Source organism: Heliconius melpomene, chromosome 8, assembly GCF_056956725.1.
Source record: "Heliconius melpomene rosina isolate 202511_hmr_F chromosome 8, ASM5695672v1, whole genome shotgun sequence".
In the NCBI taxonomy this organism is placed as follows: Eukaryota; Metazoa; Arthropoda; class Insecta; order Lepidoptera; family Nymphalidae; genus Heliconius; species Heliconius melpomene.
Genome location: NC_140396.1, coordinates 5,819,978 through 5,840,672, shown reverse-complemented (window position 1 = coordinate 5,840,672; position 20,695 = coordinate 5,819,978). Strand labels below are relative to the sequence as shown.

General features: G+C 33.2%; 3 protein-coding genes across 3 annotated transcripts in view; 1 reads left to right on the top strand and 2 right to left on the bottom strand.

Moving 5' to 3' along the window:
• Window positions 1–9,557, bottom strand: part of LOC146536856 (dynein beta chain, ciliary-like) — a 45,648-nt gene extending 36,091 nt beyond the window's left edge. The window contains exons 1-18 of the mRNA XM_085189638.1: window positions 9,549–9,557; window positions 9,077–9,181; window positions 8,391–8,561; window positions 7,852–8,022; window positions 7,692–7,780; window positions 7,376–7,479; window positions 6,853–7,041; window positions 4,334–4,507; window positions 3,915–4,050; window positions 3,092–3,320; window positions 2,713–2,904; window positions 2,373–2,507; window positions 1,814–1,950; window positions 1,436–1,625; window positions 1,235–1,336; window positions 911–1,064; window positions 529–724; window positions 96–186 (exon numbers count right to left, since the gene is read on the bottom strand). Of these exons, the coding sequence (XP_085045764.1) occupies window positions 96–186; window positions 529–724; window positions 911–1,064; window positions 1,235–1,336; window positions 1,436–1,625; window positions 1,814–1,950; window positions 2,373–2,507; window positions 2,713–2,904; window positions 3,092–3,320; window positions 3,915–4,050; window positions 4,334–4,507; window positions 6,853–7,041; window positions 7,376–7,479; window positions 7,692–7,780; window positions 7,852–8,022; window positions 8,391–8,561; window positions 9,077–9,181; window positions 9,549–9,557 (2,574 nt within the window). The remainder of the gene's footprint in view (window positions 1–95; window positions 187–528; window positions 725–910; window positions 1,065–1,234; window positions 1,337–1,435; window positions 1,626–1,813; window positions 1,951–2,372; window positions 2,508–2,712; window positions 2,905–3,091; window positions 3,321–3,914; window positions 4,051–4,333; window positions 4,508–6,852; window positions 7,042–7,375; window positions 7,480–7,691; window positions 7,781–7,851; window positions 8,023–8,390; window positions 8,562–9,076; window positions 9,182–9,548) is intronic.
• Window positions 9,558–10,091: 534 nt separating this feature from the next.
• Mcm5 (Minichromosome maintenance 5) lies at window positions 10,092–17,020 on the top strand. Its single transcript, XM_085189214.1, has 13 exons — window positions 10,092–10,384; window positions 10,486–10,633; window positions 10,966–11,073; window positions 11,961–12,133; window positions 12,449–12,527; window positions 12,897–13,055; window positions 13,345–13,582; window positions 13,731–13,924; window positions 14,368–14,508; window positions 14,788–14,964; window positions 15,231–15,472; window positions 15,607–15,749; window positions 16,176–17,020. Exons 1-13 carry the CDS (start codon window positions 10,230–10,232, stop codon window positions 16,403–16,405), a joined length of 2,187 nt encoding a protein of 728 aa, XP_085045340.1. The 5' UTR covers window positions 10,092–10,229; the 3' UTR covers window positions 16,406–17,020.
• On the bottom strand, window positions 17,019–20,524 carry LOC146536854 (1,5-anhydro-D-fructose reductase-like). The gene is made up of 6 exons (XM_085189215.1): window positions 20,339–20,524; window positions 20,104–20,271; window positions 19,600–19,803; window positions 18,870–19,120; window positions 18,419–18,569; window positions 17,019–17,924 (listed from the first exon to the last, which is right to left on the bottom strand). Exons 1-6 carry the CDS (start codon window positions 20,402–20,404, stop codon window positions 17,763–17,765), a joined length of 1,002 nt encoding a protein of 333 aa, XP_085045341.1. The 5' UTR covers window positions 20,405–20,524; the 3' UTR covers window positions 17,019–17,762.
• Between the last annotated feature and the right edge of the window lie 171 nt (window positions 20,525–20,695).

Below are 20,695 nucleotides of genomic sequence, written 5' to 3'. Positions count from 1 at the left end.
ATGCAGTCCCTTCAGTTTCATTATATTCAGCTTACACTATATATGAAATATTACAAATATGTAAGTTTACTATTTTATAGACTATCATCACATACCTCTTCTTCTTCTTTTATATTGAAAAATAAGTTATAGTTGTCCTTCAATATTTGTTGGAATTCATCGAAGCTTAGTAAGATTTTGTGACGTCTGAAAAATATTTAAATAAAATAATTATATCATTAGTCATTAATATCAAAATTTAGATATTACTTAGGTACTGCATACCTACCTAGGTAGGCCAGTCGTTCCTCGCTTAACGACGAGGCAAAGCACGCCGTTGAATTGCGCCACTCAGCAATGCCTCCAGAATACGGTAGAAAATAGGGAGCGAAAGCGTCTTAATGGGAACGTAGTGTCTTAACATTAGATTGGCTGGTTCCCTCTGCCTACCCAGGTATACAAGGTGAAGGTTAAAAAAACGTAGGTACTGGGTAGGTTTACATTTCTTTTGAAATCATAAATTTATGATGTGACAATACAAAAACCCACCTGACCATCAGCCTTGATTTCCTTTCATTAACTGCAAGCAATTCAAGCTTCTCAGGATTTTCCTTGCGATTGTGCAAGGGCTTATCTCCCCAAGCAGCGATGTTAGTCAAACCTCGTTTCACGTTATTCTGCGCTGTTAAAACTCGCTCTTGTAAAGTATTTATTGCTGTATACACTTCGGCCATCCATTCCGTAACTAGAAACACGTAAATGTCGCCATGACTACGCAAATAAAACATTTATACGTTTTCTAAACAAAGTGTGAAATAGCAGTTTAAAAATCAAAAATATTACTGTGCAGTTAAACGAAATCCGCGTAAACCACAAACAAATCACTAAAATAATAAATCAATAAACATTGTAAATATATAAACAAATTTACAATCATCATTCCACGTAAGTTCCTCGACTCCTCTTCCGAGAAGTTGGTCAATGGCAGATATTTCCTTTTCTATCAGCGCCACTTCGGTTTCGTGACTACCTTCTCGGATGGCGTTGTACCAAGCGATAGCGCGGTTCAAGCGATTCATATCATACTATAAATAGAAAACAATGCTAAAACATCCCTTTTTATGAGTGTGTATCATATTTTCAATTGAATTATCTAAATTTTAACAACCATAACAAAAAAATCTGTTATAAAACTAGTAGACTGTGACTTAATTAAATTATCATTTATATTATATATACCAAAACACATGCAAACCTGCAATTTTTCATTCCTCGCATATAAGTCTAACCCATCTTGTGGAATACCTTGCTTATCCAAATATTTCAAATATCGAATTTCACGTAACAACATGACCAACTGAAAATAATTACGATTGATATTAAAATACATTATATAAGCTTCACATAATAAAGGAGCAAAATAATCATAATTATTTTATAGTGAAAATACACTTACTTCAGGACTAAAATTATTCCTAACAAATGGTGGGTCTCTGTAAATGAGATTTTTTGCTAAGTGCATTTTGCAAATGCCAGGCACGGTTGTGCACCACTGTTTAAATTGCCTGTCTTCAACTTGGTTCAAATAAGTGAGCATCTCGTTATTTTTTTGCTTCAAATATAATGCGTTCTCACATTCAGTTATTCTAAAAATTTCAAATACGGTATATAACTTTGAGGTCGTCGTGGCGTAGCGGCACAAAGGTGTGAATGTAACGCGACGGTTGCGGGTTCAATACGCACTCGAAGAAATAAAGTATGCGGAATACAACGAGAAATTAAAAAAATATATATTTTTAAGCAATGTACACAAATATAATTTAAAAATGCTTACGGATCCTCAAACAAAATAAAATCTTCCATGGGAGCCTGAATTCTTCGTCTCAATTTATGAACCCACCAAATCATGCCACTCATTGGAGGCAGGTAGGGATCTACCATCGGCCTTTCTACTCCTTTTGGGTTCCATTTCTATAAATAAATTTGCATTTTGTTTTAAGAACAGATAAGTGATATACAAGTACATGGTGTTTAACTAAACAACAACACGGCACATCATATAATCTGAGTTTTAATTACTAGAATTTTGTATTTATCAAAATGGTAATTAAAGGTCGTCGTCGAGTATCGGCACAGCAGTGTGGGTTCGTTTCTACCGGAGGGAATTAAATATTTTCATTTCCTAGCTCTCGTATGAAGCCACCACCACTTAACACGCAATGTCTCGAAAATTGGTCAGAAAAAGAGGAACGAAGTTATTATCTCGCAACATGCAGGAATATTTTTTTTTTCTAAAAAATATATTACTTTACATTTTATACAAAAAAATATGAGTTGAATACATTTCAATCATTACAAGTCATTTATTTTTCTTATATCTAAAGTTTACTTACCCCCATTTCTTCATCAAATATTTCTTTAACGGAATCCAAATTTGAATGCATAAAATCTAGCAGTTTTGCAACTTTTGGTTTTAACTCGTTTTGTATTATAGGTCGGTGATATAAATCACCAAGTATTTGAAAAAACTGAAAATTAATGATATTCAAGTCATTTGTTTTGTGAGCCCAAATTTACTATTTCAATGGTACCTATTTGGTATTTCAGTGTGACCACCTTGTGAGATGCCAACACGGATTAAGAAACCATTCAGAATAAATATTCGAATAAGATGTTAATAATAAATTTCTATATACACATATGTCTACAATGTTATGTCAGTGTGAACAATACCTTATAGAAATGTTCCAAGTCGTTGCATTCGTCAAGGCCTTGGGAGAATAACGAAGCGAGTCGTCGATCGACATCCTCCAGCACGCCAATATGTTTGTCGTAGTCGGCCAAAAATCTTGGATCTTCAGGATCCGCTGGATCGTATGTAATATTTCCGAGATGTTGATATTTTACCGTATATTCGTCCAAAACCTGTATTGTTTTATATAATTTTTGGACTAGAATAAAACACTTGAAAAAAATATTCATTTTGTTTCTTTTGAATGGTTAGATACAGAGTTTCACGTAAAAAAATTATTCAAAAGAACCAGTAATTTTATTTAAATCAAACATCCAAAGTAAAATTTTAACTTAATTTATGTTAATTTATGATCTTTACCTTTATACATTCCGTACTCAATATCTTTCCTCTCAGCCCAGAAAATTCCACTTTTTCCAACTTCAATATTTCAACAGTAGCTTCGACGATTTCTTCAATCATTCTGAGTCTCTTCATATATGTATTAAAACGCATGAAAACTCTATCAAAGTCAAAAGACCAGTGCACCGGCATCACACCACCAGGGAAAAATGTGTGCACTTTGTCACGGTTCATTTCATATGTTTCTCTGAGACAAAAACATTACATGACTATTCTATATTTTGAATATTTACTAAGAATATATTTATTTGTTAAAAATGCATGGTCGACTGAAATAACATTGTAGTTCGAGCATCCAACACCCAAATCGCCTCTAAAATTATTGAAAAATACAAGATTTTCCCTACCTACCCATTGGAAAACCGAAAGCGATGAAAAATAGAGCTAAATTAAGGGAACTTCTTAAATAGTAAAATTATTTACTATAATGAGCTATTTAAATCGGAAATCCTAATTTTAATTGTAGGTACTGTACTATAACTTAGAACGTCCTTATTTCCAAAACAAAATCCCTTATATATTTTTTTATAAATAATATAATTTGGAATCGCGAGCACCTTTGGTCTCTTTTTCTACAAAACCTTAGAAGAATTTAATAATAGCTACTAAACTAAATGTAGTAACTTTTTCTTCATTTAAAAGAATTAATTTGACTAAGTAAAACGTTTGTGCTTGATTGATATTAAATATTTAAAATTGCACAAAATTAAATATAAATTTGACTCGGCTGTAATAATTTTGATTGAATTAAAAAGTCCACATGAATTAATTCAAAACTTACATGAAATGATTCAAAATGCCCATAGCCTTCCTAAGTTTCAACAACTGTTCATCGGCGTCACCTTGAAATATCGCCGAGGGGTCGATAGAATTGGTGCACTGCTGAATCACCAAGTTACAGACTTCACGCAATAGTGCTGTAAATATATATTTTTAACCAATTATTATTAGGCAAAAAGTTGCATATATACATTTATAAAAATATGAAATATCTATAAATATCGACTGTTTTTTTCGGCTTCTAGTCGTATCCCGCCTATATAAGGGAAACGTAGGGAAATCTAATCTAATGTGAAGATTTACAAGATTTTCCACTTTTCGCCCAATTATCAAGATATTGGGTATTAAATTTATATGTGAGTAAAATATTGGGACTTAAATTCATATATGCGTAAAAAATTAAAGTAATAAACGACTTACGTATCAATTTTTCCACGTTACAAAAATATCGTGAATTGCCCCACAGCATTCCGATACAATGAAACATTGGTCTTATGAGAGATTTAGCATCAGAAAAATCTGTACCTTCGAAGGTCTCAAAATGCGGTAACAAGGGCTTTTGGTATACGTAAATATCTCTACACTCTACAATAGCTGAAAATCAAGTGAAATATTATACTATTACCCCATTTATTGAAATTGTGAAACAAAACAAGAGTAGAGTTATATAAGATTATTTAAATAATAAAAATCAGCTTCACGCTGCATCCCGCACACAGCGGGGTACGTAGAGGGAACCTAGTGTTAAGACACTCCGTTCTCTACTTTTCACCGAATTTTGGAGGCTTTGCGTGTTGAGTGGTGCAACTCAACGCCGCGCTTTGCCTCGACACCAGAGCGAAGAAATGGAAATATAAATTTAAATAAATATTTAATTTTCTCGAGTGGATATCGAACCCACAACCGTCCCGTTACAGTCACATCTTTGTGCCCCTGGGCCACGACAGCCTGTTTTGTGAATTTAAATATTGACAATTAATTATTTGGGTATGCAGAAATCCCAATTAATATTTAATTAATAGTTCATACATAATTTACACTATTCACCGAGAGACATCGAACCCACATCCATCGTCCTTATAGTCGGACCTCCCATGATGCTCAATGACACGATGATTCTATAGTCTATGTAATATGAATGAAAAATCTATGTTTGATCGCGCAAATCTCAGGAACTACTAGTTCTTTGTGAAAAATCCTTCTATGTTGAATAATCCACTTATCGAGGAAGGCTTAGATATTACATCACGTTAATCGTTTCATAATAATCCTGTGCACCTTCGGCCAAAGGATTCTTTAACACTTAGAATTTGTCATTTGTCATACAAACTACGTTTAAACACGACGGCGCCAGGTCGTCGCAAGTAATAGCTAGTGCATAATCTAAATAATAACAAAGTTTCTAATAGTTAAGGAGGCGAAGCAGCAAACTGTGGAGTCACTCGAGCGTCATGGAGACCTATTGGGTTGCGAAGCTTAGATGATAACAAGAAAAAAATGTCATATAAAAAATTTCGTTTCACCGGTGGGTTGAGGGGTTATAGATTTTCAAAAATGTAAAAAAAAACTGTTCCATGGACATACTCGAGCGCGTCAGATATTGATATCATCAATTGCCTACGTCTTCTTAAGCATGAAAATATGTTAATCTGACAGTTTCCATGGTGGAGGTGGTCGTACGTAAGAGTTAAAAATGGCAAAAAAAAAATATTATCGAGCGCGTCAGATTTTCTAAGGGGGTGTTAAGTGAACCTAAAAAAAAGCTCTTATGTAATAATCTGACGATTTGGATGTGACGCAAGCTCGTAATCGTTGTTTGAAAATGCAAAAAAAAATCGTCATCTTGAAATACTCGAGCGCGTCAGATTAAGATATATATGGTTCATCTTCATGCCCTAGACGTGATATCTCAAAATCAGACGATTATCTGAAGGGACTTGCTTAATCTGACAATTATTAATATTTTTTTAAACCAATACAAGAAACAAGTCAGCTTTACGTTGTATCCCGCACACAGCAGGGTAGGCAGAGGGAACCTAAGGTTAAGACACTCTGTTCCCCACTTTCTGCCAAATTTTGAAGGCATTGAGTGTTGAGTAGCAGCACTTAACGTCACTGTTTTGCCTCGACACCAGAGCGAAGAAATGGAAATATAAATTTCAATAAATATTTCATCTCCTGGAATGGAGATTGAACTCACAACCAGTCTGTTTTACTGTCACACTTTGTGCCACTGCGCCACGATTGGCCTCAATTTTTTTATTCATTGAACGCAATCAATAGAAAAGCTCAAGAAATAGAATGTAACTAAAAGAATGTATGTTTGAAATAGAATACTTGTATTTATAAAAAAAAAGTACAAAAAAAATTTTTTTTCAAGTATTTTTTTTAATTTATCATCTTCATTGATGAGTTAGGGACCAATAAATAAAAAAAAAGTGCGATAGGAATAGAAATACGGTGAGAGGAATATATGCAATTCTTAGGTATATTAAACTTTATCAATCAATTTCTATTACTTCGGTTTGTGGAATTTGTCAGATTATATGTTTTTCGTAATCCTTGAATGATTCCCTTCAAAATAAAAAAAAAATTAGCCGCGCTCGAGAATGTCCAGATAACGTTTTTTTTTACAACTTTGGAGCCCTCCCCCTCCTTTGCGTCACTCTCAAATTGTCAGATTAGTGGAATATACACGATTTTGCATATAACTAACTTACCCTATCTTAATCTGACGCGCTCGAGAATGTCCGATGATCAATTTTTTTTTACTAATCTGATCCTTTATCCTAGACGCGCGGCCATACATAGGAAGCTCATATTTGGTGGAAGTACGTAACCGAGTACAAGGAATCCCCAGTATCTTAATCTGATGCGCTCGAATGACTCCACAAAGTCCCCTCTTCGCCGCCCCTACTATAAGGAGTTTTTAAGCCTACCAGCCACAACATTAGTAAGCATGGACTTGAAGCACGCGAGGTAGACGCTACGAGTTGCCTCCAAGTAGTGCGCCATACGCTTCACCCGTGGATCCCGCAACTGAGAGTATATCCCTTCTAAATTACGTAATCTGTGCGCGTAGAAGTCTATATCCGCGTTAGGTAATGGAAATTTTGTTCTTTTGAATGCTGAAGAAGGAAAACAAAGATATATGAGACCAAGAAGAGAAGTGCCTTTGCATTATGGTTTGGTAAAATAAAAGTTATTTATATTTTTGTAGTCAGAAGGAGCATAGTATTAAGACCACCGCTACCCACTTTCCGCTGAATTCTACATTCGGCATTGTGTGTGGAATGACGGAACTTAGCACCGCTTTTTGCCTCGACACCAGAGCGAGCGGGCGAAGTTACCATATGAATAATACGAAACTAAAAATATATCTTTATCATTATGAAATAATAAATTTAAAAAATATACTTAATTTCTTCAAAATTAATAATTGATTAAATATAGATATCTCACCAATGTATGAATCTTCTTGTATGAGATCGTGAACTTGCTGTGCCCATTTGATTATGGCTCCTTCAATGTTTGTTTTCAAAAACAAATCAACATCTTCGGAATCGCTAAAATTACCAACAAATATTTTTTACAAAAAAAACCATTTCAACCGGATCCCATAATCAACACTTAACCAACTATCCCTACCCACTATCACAGTATAAGTGTATCCTTTTCATTCTCTAGTCTAATAATTACATTTTATTTACTTTTTAAAACGTTTCTGCGTCTCAGAAAATAAAAATGTAATCAATACAATAAATATAATATAATATACCTTTCCTTCAATCTGGCTTCGGCATGGAATATATTCTCTACACCCTCGGGCATCGCAAGCATTACTTGACTCGACATTTCTCCTTTCAACTACACAATATCATCATAAGTTATAAAAGTTTTTAAATATTATATTATTATTTAAATATCTTGAACCTTACCTGATGCATTAAATTTCTCAATTCATTCACATGTCTCTTCATATCATTCTTCACAATTTTGGGCCACCCTTTTTGATTTTCTGGATTACAGAGCAAAGGACCGATTACTTCATCGGCCATTATGCTCAGATCTATAAGGACATTTCCAGACATTTCGCCAACAGTGAGAACCTATAACATATCAAACTAGGCTTAAATTAAAATTACTGGTGGAAGAATGTAGAAATAGAAAATACTTTTATTTTAACACATTTTTTTTTTGTATCACGCACCTAGGAGAGTAATCAAAGGGAACGTAGTCTTAATATACTCGTACTCCTTTACCCACTTAATTTAACTCAAGACAGAGTGGTGAAACTCAACGCCCCCCCTATCTTCCCCCCTCGAATAATAATAATATAAGAAAACTCGTAACTCACAACCATCGCGTTTACACTTACAATCAGAGGCTGAGTGAGTGTAATTAGACCCTCGCATAGGTTGCTAATCGGATTTAAAATAATTAATAATTTAAATATAGGGCAAAAAGCATACTATACCTTGCGAAAATTTGTTTGTTTTATCTTTTCATTACTATTTCGCAGGAAGTAAATCATTTTGCCCCTACTGATGGGGGGAAACTCTGTAGCACATGTTAAAAGTCCCGCTGCATTCATACGAAATACAATAACATCAAATTTCGGCATATCAAAAAATTTAAATAAAATATGCTGAAAAAATAAACATAAGATAATATTTTAAAATTTTATTAAATTGATACAAATATTGGAAGACAATAATAAATTTTAACTTAAAAATATTCTTTAAGTTTAGAGGAATGGAGTTTATCAATTTGTCATGGCAAATAATGAACTTCCCAAACATTTTCGATTCATTCCTGAATAGTTTAGATTTTCTTTTACGATATACAGCGAATACAGTGCCACCTATGCAATATATGTCTAATTATATTCAGAAGCCATCTAGGAACCTATTGAAATGTATAAAAAATTTCATCCAAATAAGTCCAGCCGTTCTTGTATTATAACGAGACCAACCTACAGCAATTAATTTTTATATATAATAAAATAAATATAATAATCAACTAATCAGTATTTTAATATTTTAAAAAGTATTATTTATCCAATTATTACATTTTTTTATTTTTAAATATTCGCCAAACTATCTATATGCAAATAATATGGTTACTTCAGATCAATACCGATAAACAAATTATAATAATTACCCTATCATCTCCTGTAATAAACTTTGTCCATTTCTCAATTTTCTGTTTGAGGGACTTTAAAATATATTCACTCATAAACTCCAAGCGCGTATCAACATCTTCTTTCTACAAAAATGTATTTTTTCTGGTTTAAGTAAGGATAATAAAAAATATTTACAATTTAAATTAAATATTAAATAGAAATATAATAGGCATTAAGTGTTGAGCAGCGGAACTCAACTCCGCGCTTTTAGCGGGCCACCAGAGCGAAGAAATGGAAATATAAAATTAAATAAATATTTCGTTTATTCGAGTGAGGATCGAACCCGCAACTAGTCGCGTTTACAGTCGCGAGTACACGACTGAGTGACACGAGTGAAGTACTGAATAAATGAAGAGTAAGTAGTTCTTTCTTGAACAATGATGAAATAATTAAGTAAATCCTCTATTTTATATATTGTATTAGTTGAGAATAATTTTCATTGATACTTACATCACCCATTGTTTTATTATCTTTTCAGTTACAATAAATTAAAACTAATAAATTACTTTCTCATATTTAAAGATTTTTATATTAAAAATATTATTTATTTTTCTTGCAATGATAAAATTAACTATCTTACATTAGATAATACTTTCATTTTAATATTATTATGTTGCATAGCAACTACTTTCAATGTTTAAATTTGGATTGTTTTTAATGCAACATATTGGCTTACAGAATGCTTAAGTTGGTAAAAATTAAATGATAATTTATACTTTTTCTTTTATATTCAATGTATAAGTTCAAACATAAGTATTCTTACAATTTACTCATAGAAGTTTACTTTTGCTTTTGGTTATAGTCATTGTGTGTTATGGTTAATATTTAAGAAATCACTTTCCTCCAATGAAAATATTATATTAAAATACTTAGACAAAACTAACCGAAAGCTATCTAGCATATTATTTAGGATGTAAACTAAAATAAATTATGGAAATATGGCAACTACTATAAAAATATGGCAACAAATACAATAACAATTGAAATGTCAATTTGGATTTGGCATTTTTGGCGCCAAATAACTAAAGTTTTTACAACAGTAATTTTAAACGATTTTATTTCCAATTTAAATTCATTTATAGGTAGATATTATAATATTTAAGCGATCTTAGCTTATTTTAAAACCTAAATATGGAAGGATTTGACGATCCCGGTGTGTTTTTCTCCGACAATTTCGGCGTGGAAGAAAATGAATCTCAAGATTCAATTAACCTCCAAGCAGTTAAGAAAAAGTTTAAAGAGTTTATAAGACAATTTCATACCGGAAATTTTAACTATAAATATAGGTGAGTCATTATTATAATATGCTACTATTCAAAATATTGTTAAATAATAATATATAAATAAATAAATAAACCAAACATATTGAGGTATTTATAATTTTAAGGGATGCTCTAAAACGGAACTATAATTTACGTCAGTACTGGGTAGAAATACATATTGAGGATCTCTCAAGTTTTGATGAAGTTTTAGCTGAGAAACTTTATAAGAAACCTGCTGAACATTTGCCTATATTGGAAGAAGCTGCCAAAGATGTAAGTAAAACATATTATGTTTGCTTAATCTTTCATTCTTTATTGATTTCATCATGTATTAATTATTTTGTCTCCGTCCTTTTATTTCTTTCACTGCCTACTATTGGTGCCAGTTTCAATGCATACTCAATTTCAATACTTAATAATGTGCCTATTTAAACCACTTTAGGTGACTCTGACACTGGGTGCCCTCAGCCTATTCTGCTGTATGCAGGGTACTGTGTGTATGCTTAATAAAAAAATAAAAATCTGAAATATGAAAAAATATATACTTAGGTCTTAATTGTATCATAATAATATGTATTGTATTTAATTTTACTACCTTCTTCTAGTTAGCAGATGAACTAACTGCTCCAAGACCAGAAGGCGAGGAAAAGGTAGAAGATATACAAGTGTTACTATTATCAGACGCTCATGCCTCTAATTTGAGAGAACTTAAGGTAAAGAAATATCTTGTAATATTTTTTTTGCATATACATTAGAATCTCACTAATACAATGGTATTACAAACCAGAGAGTACTAGATTATAGAAATGTTGTACTACTGGGCTGTATAACAAATAAACAGGAGTTTTTATTATAGTAACATATCTCACTATTGACCAATTATATGGTTGTAAAATAATCTTTCATTTAGTTTTATTGTGAGGCTGTCATGGTACAGTGGCATATCGTGTGAATGAAATGCAACTGTTTTTTTGTGGATATGATGCCCACATAGGGAAATGAATGATTATCTATATATAAAAGATGTTCCCACTGAGTGAGGTAAGATGCACTTACAGCCGCAACCACTCATGGTAGAAAAGTGAAATTTGCGCAAATGTTTATTTTACTAAGAAGGGATTTTGAAAAATTTTAACTCTGAAAGTGTGAAATAGGGGTTGAAAGTTTGTATGGAAAAGTCTTAAAATTGGCACTGATTTTAATAAAATATGTAAATTAGACTCTTAAAAATATTTCATTGATGTTTCATGAATGTTTCATGGTTTATTCGAATTCACTCCCTAAACAGAAAATAATTTCGTCAATATATTGAATAAATATTTGCATAGTTCAAGCAGATGGAAAAGGATTGTGTATTTCTGAAAGTTATATTCAAGGATCCTAGATCATTGAATGTTTTGATCTATCAAAGCGTCATATATTAGTAAGATAGCACTGTAATATACAGAGTGTTTTTGTCAGCACCAATTAAAATGATACCACAGTTTTAAGTACTCTAAAAAACCTAATACAATTAGAAAATACAATACAATTTTCAAACAAAATAAATAATATATTTTATATAAATATAATTTATATATTTTTTCCTGTTATTTAATAGTCGGAAACTGTATCAAGACTAGTTAAGATACCAGGAATTGTAATATCAGCATCAGGCATCAAAGCAAAAGCCACTAAGATATCAATTCAATGCAGATCTTGTCGAAATGTCATTCCCAATTTACCAGTTAAACCTGGCTTGGAAGGTTATGTGATGCCAAGAAAATGTAACACGTAAGTTTTAACTATAGGTTTTTTAGCTATAATTTTGTAGGGCTCCATACTTCAAAGAAAACAGTGAACCATTATAGGACCACTTTGTTGTCCATCCAATCAGATATGCAGGTTTGAAGTTCCCTGAAGAGAAAAAAATATTTGTTACAATTTATTTATTTACAATGAAGTGTTGAAATAAAAATAAATGTAATATTGGTAATATAAGGTATAAATTTTACTACCTTTTGACAGATTTTTATTTGCTTCAACTTAACAAGTTTAATATCTGAGTAAGCTATTTGTTAATTACTTATTCTTAAATCTTTTTTTCAGAGAACAAGCAGGAAGGCCAAAATGTCCTCTCGATCCTTACTTTATTATACCAGACAAATGCAAATGCATAGACTATCAGGTACAATTTAATAAAAATAAATACATATAAAAATTTGCAAGTTTTATTGTTATTTGTGTAACAATATCAATATTAATCAATATTTTTTATAAAATTGAAAGCAGTGGGACTTAAACCTGATCTCCTTTTAAACCATCCAAGTGTTCTATTCACTAAGGCTTACACTATGTCGAATTTTTTTATATACTTGTTTAAACTTATTTATCATGCTAGCATTTCTGTAGGAAGATTTACACAAATTTCTGCTACCTTGTTGGCTTTGCTTCTGAAGATTATTGACAACATTCTCAGACTTGAGAGCGGTTTATAAATACGGACCTTAATATGAAATAACGCTTTAAAAATATTAATGTATTTCATATACACAAGGTCCTTAAACTACAAGAAGCACCAGAAAATATACCTCAAGGAGAAATGCCGAGACATCTCACAGTGTACTGTGAACGCATGCTCTGTGAGAGAGTGGCCCCTGGAGCAAGAGTTACAGTGTTGGGCATATACTCTATTAAGAAAATAGCTAAAGCTGGGGTAAGTAATTCATTTTTTTTGCTTCACGATGTGTCTCACATATGACAGGGTATTCACGGGAAAACGTAGTGTTAAGACACTCTGTAATCCATTTTGAAGATGTTGCATATTGAATTGCAGAACTCAATGCCGCGCTTGGTCTAGTGTGTTTGCATGCAGAACAATGTATCTTCATACTACGTTCCCTTACACTGCTATGTGAAGTCAAGCTTAAAGTAAAATTTAAACACATATATAAATGAAGAAGACCAAAAATACCATATTTATTCAATGAAAAATCACTTAACAGAGGGACAACCGTGATAAAGGTTCCGTAGGTGTCCGTTCCTCATACCTCAGAGCAGTAGGACTGACGGCTGATGAGGGAGTCACGGGTGGACTGAGCCCTTTCACGTCCGACGAGGAGGAACAGTTCAGGAGACTTGCGGCATCACCAGATATCTATGAGAGACTGTCGAAATCCATAGCACCTAGTGTGTTTGGTGCTGTTGATATGAAGAAAGCCATTGCGTGTTTATTGTTTGGAGGTTTGTATATATTAATATTATTTTTACCTGAATATTATTGCTTAGAATAATCATTTGACAGTAGAGAATCATATTAATGGAACATTTTTCTATCCTTAATGTGGAGTAACACTTTAATTATATTAAAATTTAAATATTTTACAACTAGGGTCGAGAAAACGTTTACCGGATGGTCTGACACGGAGAGGAGATATCAATATCCTGCTGCTAGGAGATCCTGGTACAGCCAAGTCTCAGCTCCTGAAGTTTGTGGAGAAGGTTGCTCCAGTTGGAGTGTACACTTCAGGGAAGGGATCCAGTGCAGCTGGTCTCACTGCTTCCGTTATTAGAGATCCAGGCAGTGTGCGTATATGTATATACCTGTATTTGCTTATTTTTTTACTTGTATAGTGTATTCCAAATGTTGCGGTAAACAGAGGTAACTTAGTGTTAAGGCACTCTGATTTTCTCTTTCCGCCGAATTTTCGAGACCTTGCGTGGACAGGAAATGAAAATTATTTATTCGAAAACCAACTCATAACGGCCACGTTTATAAAGAAAATTGAGTTTACAATGACTATAATCTGATCCAGTAACCCAATTCCCAAAATGTTTTTTTTATCTCCACGCTGCATCTCGCACTTAGCAGGGTAGGTAGTGAGAACCTGCGAACTTAGCATCAAGACTGCGTATATAGACTGCATTCCTCATTAAGGCCTCTCTAAGGTAAGGTTCCTCGTTTAATCAGACGCTACGCCACTACGACTCCTATTTAATAATATGTAAATATGTATTATAAATTACAGCGCAACTTTGTAATGGAGGGCGGTGCGATGGTCCTAGCTGACGGCGGCGTAGTATGCATCGATGAGTTCGACAAGATGAGGGAGGACGACCGCGTTGCTATACACGAGGCTATGGAGCAGCAGACCATATCTATTGCGAAGGTAGACGAAAATACTTATTACTAATTTCGTGCAATAATGCCATATTTGTTTTTTTTATTTAAATATTTGAGGACATATTGATATATTTTACTTATTTTTCATAAAAAATCAATTAAGTCATTGTTTTATTTATTACTTTTATAATGTAAACCATATACGGCATTGTAGGCAAAAAGAACTTAGTGCTAAAGAATTCCCCATTCTCGGTTCAACTTTCTAGATCCCCTTAGTCCCCTTTAAAATAAAATGTCAAAATCATTATATTTGTTTTCTTTATAGGCTGGAATAACAACAACATTGAACTCACGCTGTTCAGTGCTAGCCGCCGCCAACTCAGTCTTCGGAAGGTGGGATGACACCAAGGCGGAGGACAACATTGACTTCATGCCCACTATCCTCTCAAGATTTGATATGATCTTTATTGTGAAAGATGAACACGATCAAAATAGAGATATTGTGTGTAATTTATTTTTGTGTTATTCATCATTCATCGATTGTTTAGTCTGGTTTCCACCATAAAAGCGTTTACGGTCAGATGTCAGAAAAAATCGTATTTAATTGAAACTATAGTGTACAAAGTTGAACCTATTGTCAGCATTATGATGGCTTCAATTGAATTTTAGTTTTTGCTATATATATATGTATTATATTCGTTTACCACCTTAGTAATAATAACTTATATACTGTTAATTTAAAATAACCTTTATATACATAATTGACAGACACTGGCGAAACACATAATATCAGTGCACATGGGGGGTTCCATGCCGGAGCGCGATACGGCCGGGGAGCTTCCCCTGGCGCTGGTGCGACGCTACGCGGCGTACTGTAAGGCGCGCTGTGGGCCGCGTCTCTCCGCCTCCGCTGCCGAGCGCCTCGCCGCCCGATACGTGCTGATGCGGTCCGGGGCCTCTTTGCAGGAGAGGCAGGCTGATAAACGACTGCCCATACCTATTACTGTCAGGTAAAATTTATTTATTCGAAAATTATTCCAGACAAAAAAACACATGTGTTTTACCTTTTATCTATTTACTTAACATATGAGTGACAACGTATCTGAACGCGCAGACTCCTACTTACACCTTAAAAAATTTACAGGCAGCTAGAAGCAATTATCCGTATATCCGAATCGTTGGCTAAGATGCAGTTGCAGCCGTTTGCAACGGAAGCTCACGTCACAGAGGCGCTACGCTTGTTCCAAGTGTCTACGCTTGATGCCGCCATGACTGGAAGTTTGGCTGGTTAGTAATTCATCATTTTTATTTTCACTTAAAATTATATAGGTACTTTTAGAGGGCTGTCGTGGCATTATAGCAAAGCATCTGACTATTTTAACGCGACGGTTGTGGGTTCGATTCCTACCCAGCACAGTGGATTAACAAGACTGACTAAATACAACGTTAAGTCTTGCTACATAGCTCGCAGTGGAAACTAAGTGTCTTAACACTAGGTCCTTTCTGCCTACTATATGCGAGAAGTAACGTAGAGCTTAAAAAACTTAACCTGAAGTATTTTTTTACGTCTACCAAAACCTACCTAACTAACTAACCTAACCTAACCTAGTGCACTAGAAGCAGTGGTGTATAGTTACTACTTGTAAACTACATATAATTAGGTATTATTAATACATTACATATTAAACTCCTCGCATTTTTAAAATTCTATAGGAGCAGAAGGATTCACCACTGAAGAGGATCACGAGATGCTGTCTCGTGTTGAGAAGCAATTGAAGCGCAGGTTCGCTGTCGGCTCTCAAGTATCAGAACAAACCATCATACAAGACTTTTTAAAACAGAAATATCCTGAGAGGGCAATACTTAAAGTCATACATACAATGATAAGGCGGGGCGAGCTACAGCATCGCTTGCAAAGAAAAATGCTTTATAGACTTTCTTAGAAGTTTCTAGAATTTTACGTCTAATTTTTTATATGTTTATTAGTGTTTTTATCTAAACTATGCGTGGATAAGTTGATAAGTTAACTTGCATACATCATTTTTTCAATCAATTATGATTAATAACACTCCTCACGGTAAATGCGGTAGAGAACGTACAGCGAGGAGACGTTCCTGGGCAGTGTCAAGGCTCTTACAGATCAATCGATCACCAACGATTCGAACGGCTCTAATTTGTATGCGATTAAACGGTTCAAGCTGATGCTGGAGTGCATCAGCCCAAAGAAGAAGAGTGTTTTAGCAGAATCTTACTTCAGGCATTATTTTTTAAACAACTGCAGAGCTAAATATGTTGTAAAAAATGATGCCTGCAAATCTACTTATCATCCTATTCACGGATATTAATTTTTGTTATCACTCAATTCGATTTTGCCAAAACATTCACACCAAAAAAAACTTGTTGCAAAATTTTTTTTGGTGGGAATGTTTTGGCATTCTCATTCTCATTCTCTAAATAATATTTAATTCTTTCTTTTTGTTTAAAAAAAATAAAGAATCTTGTTAAAAACAAACTTTATGACATAATTATTTTCAAAGAAATAAAATGAAACAAATGGCTGTTTTATCTTTTTATTTATCATATTCAACTACAATTATGAAAACATAATGATGACTATCACATTTGCTTTTTGAGTCATAGGAATGGTTTACTAAGCGTTTAATAATTAAGAGCTTATAGCATGAAGTAACTACTAAAAGTATGAGTGTATTTCTAATTTACTACAATACTCTTCAATTCTTTTTAGGCAGAGAGAACCTAGTGCTAAGACACTTCGTTGCTCACACTGCGTCCAATTTTAGAGACATTACGTGTTGAGTGGCGGAACTCAACGCCGCTCTTTGTCTGTGTTACTAGAGTGATCCCAAAACTATTGGTAGATTTTTGAAAATCTTATTACGTTATACGTGGAAGCTACTAACTTTTTTATCACATAACTTTTAACCCTAGAATTCGTAGTTTTTTTAATTAGAAACATCACTGACAATATCAATTGCCTTTCTTTGCAACAAACTTACATAGGAAATAATGACTCGCTGTTTTTACAAAAATAAAGGTATATCCAAAAACAATCGCAAAGAAGACAAATAAATTAATAAAAAAAAATATGACTATATTTTAAATGTAAGTAGGTATGTAATAATAAAAACTAATATAACAATAGGTAGCGTTTGACTAGAATTTAAACTGCCGTTAATATTTTTTTTTAAATAACATGTGCTTGGTGGCAGTGAAAAATATATGGAAAACAATATAAGGGATAATTTGCAAACAAATAAATATATATTTTAAATTAATAAATTATATAGGAGAAACTAAATGCTTAAAAGGATATTCGGGATGATTTTCTACTCCTTTCCAGAACAAAAAGTTGAAAATCCTTCCTTCTTCACCTCTATCCATTTTTTGTAATCTATTGAACTCTGTAGGAGCAAGTTCAAAATCATATAAGTCAGCATTTTCCTGTAAAAAAAAAGAATACTTACTAAAATTATTAATTACAGTACTGTATGTAATGCAACAACTGTGGGTTCCATTCCGACTATGGGGAATTAATTAATTTCATTTCCTCTCTGGTAAGAAGACAATGCGCGACGTTGCGCCATTCGACACGCAATGTCTCGAACGGAAAATGAAGAATAGAGTAACTTAACACCAGGTGCCCTCAGCCTACCCCACTATATGCTGGATACGACGTGAGGCTGATAAAATATTTAAAAATGTGTAAGTGGCCTTTCGCTACAGTTTCTTATTTTATTTTTGTTACGTACCTTTACCAATAATTTCCTTATGAACATGAATTTCTTTAAGAAGGAATGTTAATTTAACATAAATTATATCAAAATATTTTTATTATCTGTATATTTAAGAAGAATGCAAATTAGCAGGTTCCCAAATTCTTAGAATGCGCTAATAAAATTAATTAAAAGATAAAAAAAAATAAAACTTTTCTTTACCTTTAATCTATTCTCACTAGTGCTTTTGGGTATCACCACTATTTTTTGTTCCACCAAATAGCGTAACAGAACCTGCGCAGGAGTCTTGTTATGGTTATTAGCTATTTCATTTACTTCCGGATGTCCCAATAAGTCTGGAAATGCATCCGGGCTGAAAACAATATAATCTCAAATGTAATGATCCAACATCAAAAATTATATTACTATCGTTATAGCATTTTCAAGATGATCAACAGTCAAGGCAATATAGACTTTGATATTAAAAAAGAAAAGATATTATGTGCCAATTCTATATATATGGGCCTATCAATGAGAGTAAATGGGAGTGTTTCGACTCCACCCCAAATTTTATGCAAAGAGATCTGTTTATAACTGTTTAATTTACGGATATGGACCTCAAATGAGAAATGTTACAATATTTACTAATAATTAATTTATAAACTAACCTTACCTATAATTATATTTGTTAACAAAATGTTCCTTAGCGCCGGGGCTACCGAGTGGCGCGTACGCAGTTACTATTATATCATATTCAGAACAAAACTTTCTCAATTCCACTTGTTGGAAGTACGCGTGGAGCTCGACTTGTAATACCTGAGGCACGGTGGTAGCGGATTTGATAATTTTTGCTATTTGGTCCTCGTTAAAATTAGACAACCCTAAGTTACGGATCTGTCCGGCTTTTTGACATTCTTCCATTACCTGTTTATTGTTTTTTATAGACATATATGTATGTATATTTAGATATCAATGTTATGTTATAATATATTTATGTAATGTGTTTCTCTAATGAGAAAATAAAGGACTGTGGGATATTTTATTTAATTTGACAGAAAAGTAATTGAAAAATTAAGTCCTCCCGCATGTAGCGGGGTAGGCACAGGGAGCCTGGTGTTAAGATACTTCACTCTCAATTTACCACCGAATTCTAGAAGCATTGCGCGTTGGGTAGCGAAACTCAACGCCGCACTTTATCAGGACACCAGAGCAAACAAATTAAAATATTTCATTTCCTCGAATTGGAATCGAATCCACTACTTGTAGCGTTTACAGTCACACGCTTCTGCCCCTGCGCCACGACTGGCCTCAATATAAATGTTGTATTTTATATAGTGTTATGATCTCAACTAGCTTGAAATGAAGAATAAAATGAAAATATAACGTCATGTACTAATATGAACCTTCCATGTACTAATATGATCTGTTTCCATATCCAAGTCATACTCCCCCGAGCTCTTCACCACCGGCGTCAGAGTCTCGGCGTCGCAGTGAAAACCGAAAGGTACATGGATTAAATACAAATCCACGTAATCAATTTGCAACCGTTTTAATTGAAGATCTAAAAACGTTCTTACATCGGATGCTCGATTACCAACGTGAGGGAGCTAAAAAATAAAATGTGGTATTACTTTCAGCTTCATACGATAGCCTCGGCGAACATGTCATAGGTGTATAATTATGTAACCTTTGACTAAAACAAAATCTTATATAGTTTAATTATAATTAATTCGATAAATATGAATTAACAAGAAATGTCGTACATTATTATCGATTTTATCATTTTTAAATAAGATAACTTGTGTTATTTAAAACCCTACAATTGTCTGTTTGGTGACATTGCTCATTTATTTTTTTAGGAGACTACAATGTGAAAGGAACAAAAATATTTAAATGAAATTACTTGCCTTTGTAGTAATGAATAAATCTTTCCTTGTACCTTTTCCATCATGTATCCATTTCTTTATTGCATTACCAATAGCCTCTTCATTGTTATAATTAAAGGCTGTGTCAATATGTCTATATCCTAAGTCTAGAGCTTTATATACAATAGATTCTATCACTTCTGGTGAAGCCTAAAAGATGATTCAACTTAGAAAACATTTTAAACTTTCGTGGAAAACGTGTTCTTGAAAAACTAACCTGCCATGTTCCTAATCCTAATGTAGGCATTAAATCACCAGTTTGCGATAGCTCTACGTGCTTCATGTTTTTAAATATTAATTAGCACAAAACAAAAGATAAACAACCCTCTTTTCTTATCTAATAGCTACCTATATTCCTCTCCCAGAAAAATGTGACAAGCATAAAATTGGAAATGCGCCAAAACGTCTGCGCAAATCTAATAATGATTACATTAGCAACATACGATATTATAATAAAAAAAGCTTTTAAAAAAGCACAGCAATTTCAGTTTTTGAAAGCGGTGCAAAATAGTGTATTAAAATAGTCTAGTATTTTTTAAGCATTTGTTTCGAAAAATGTGGATAGAATTTTGAA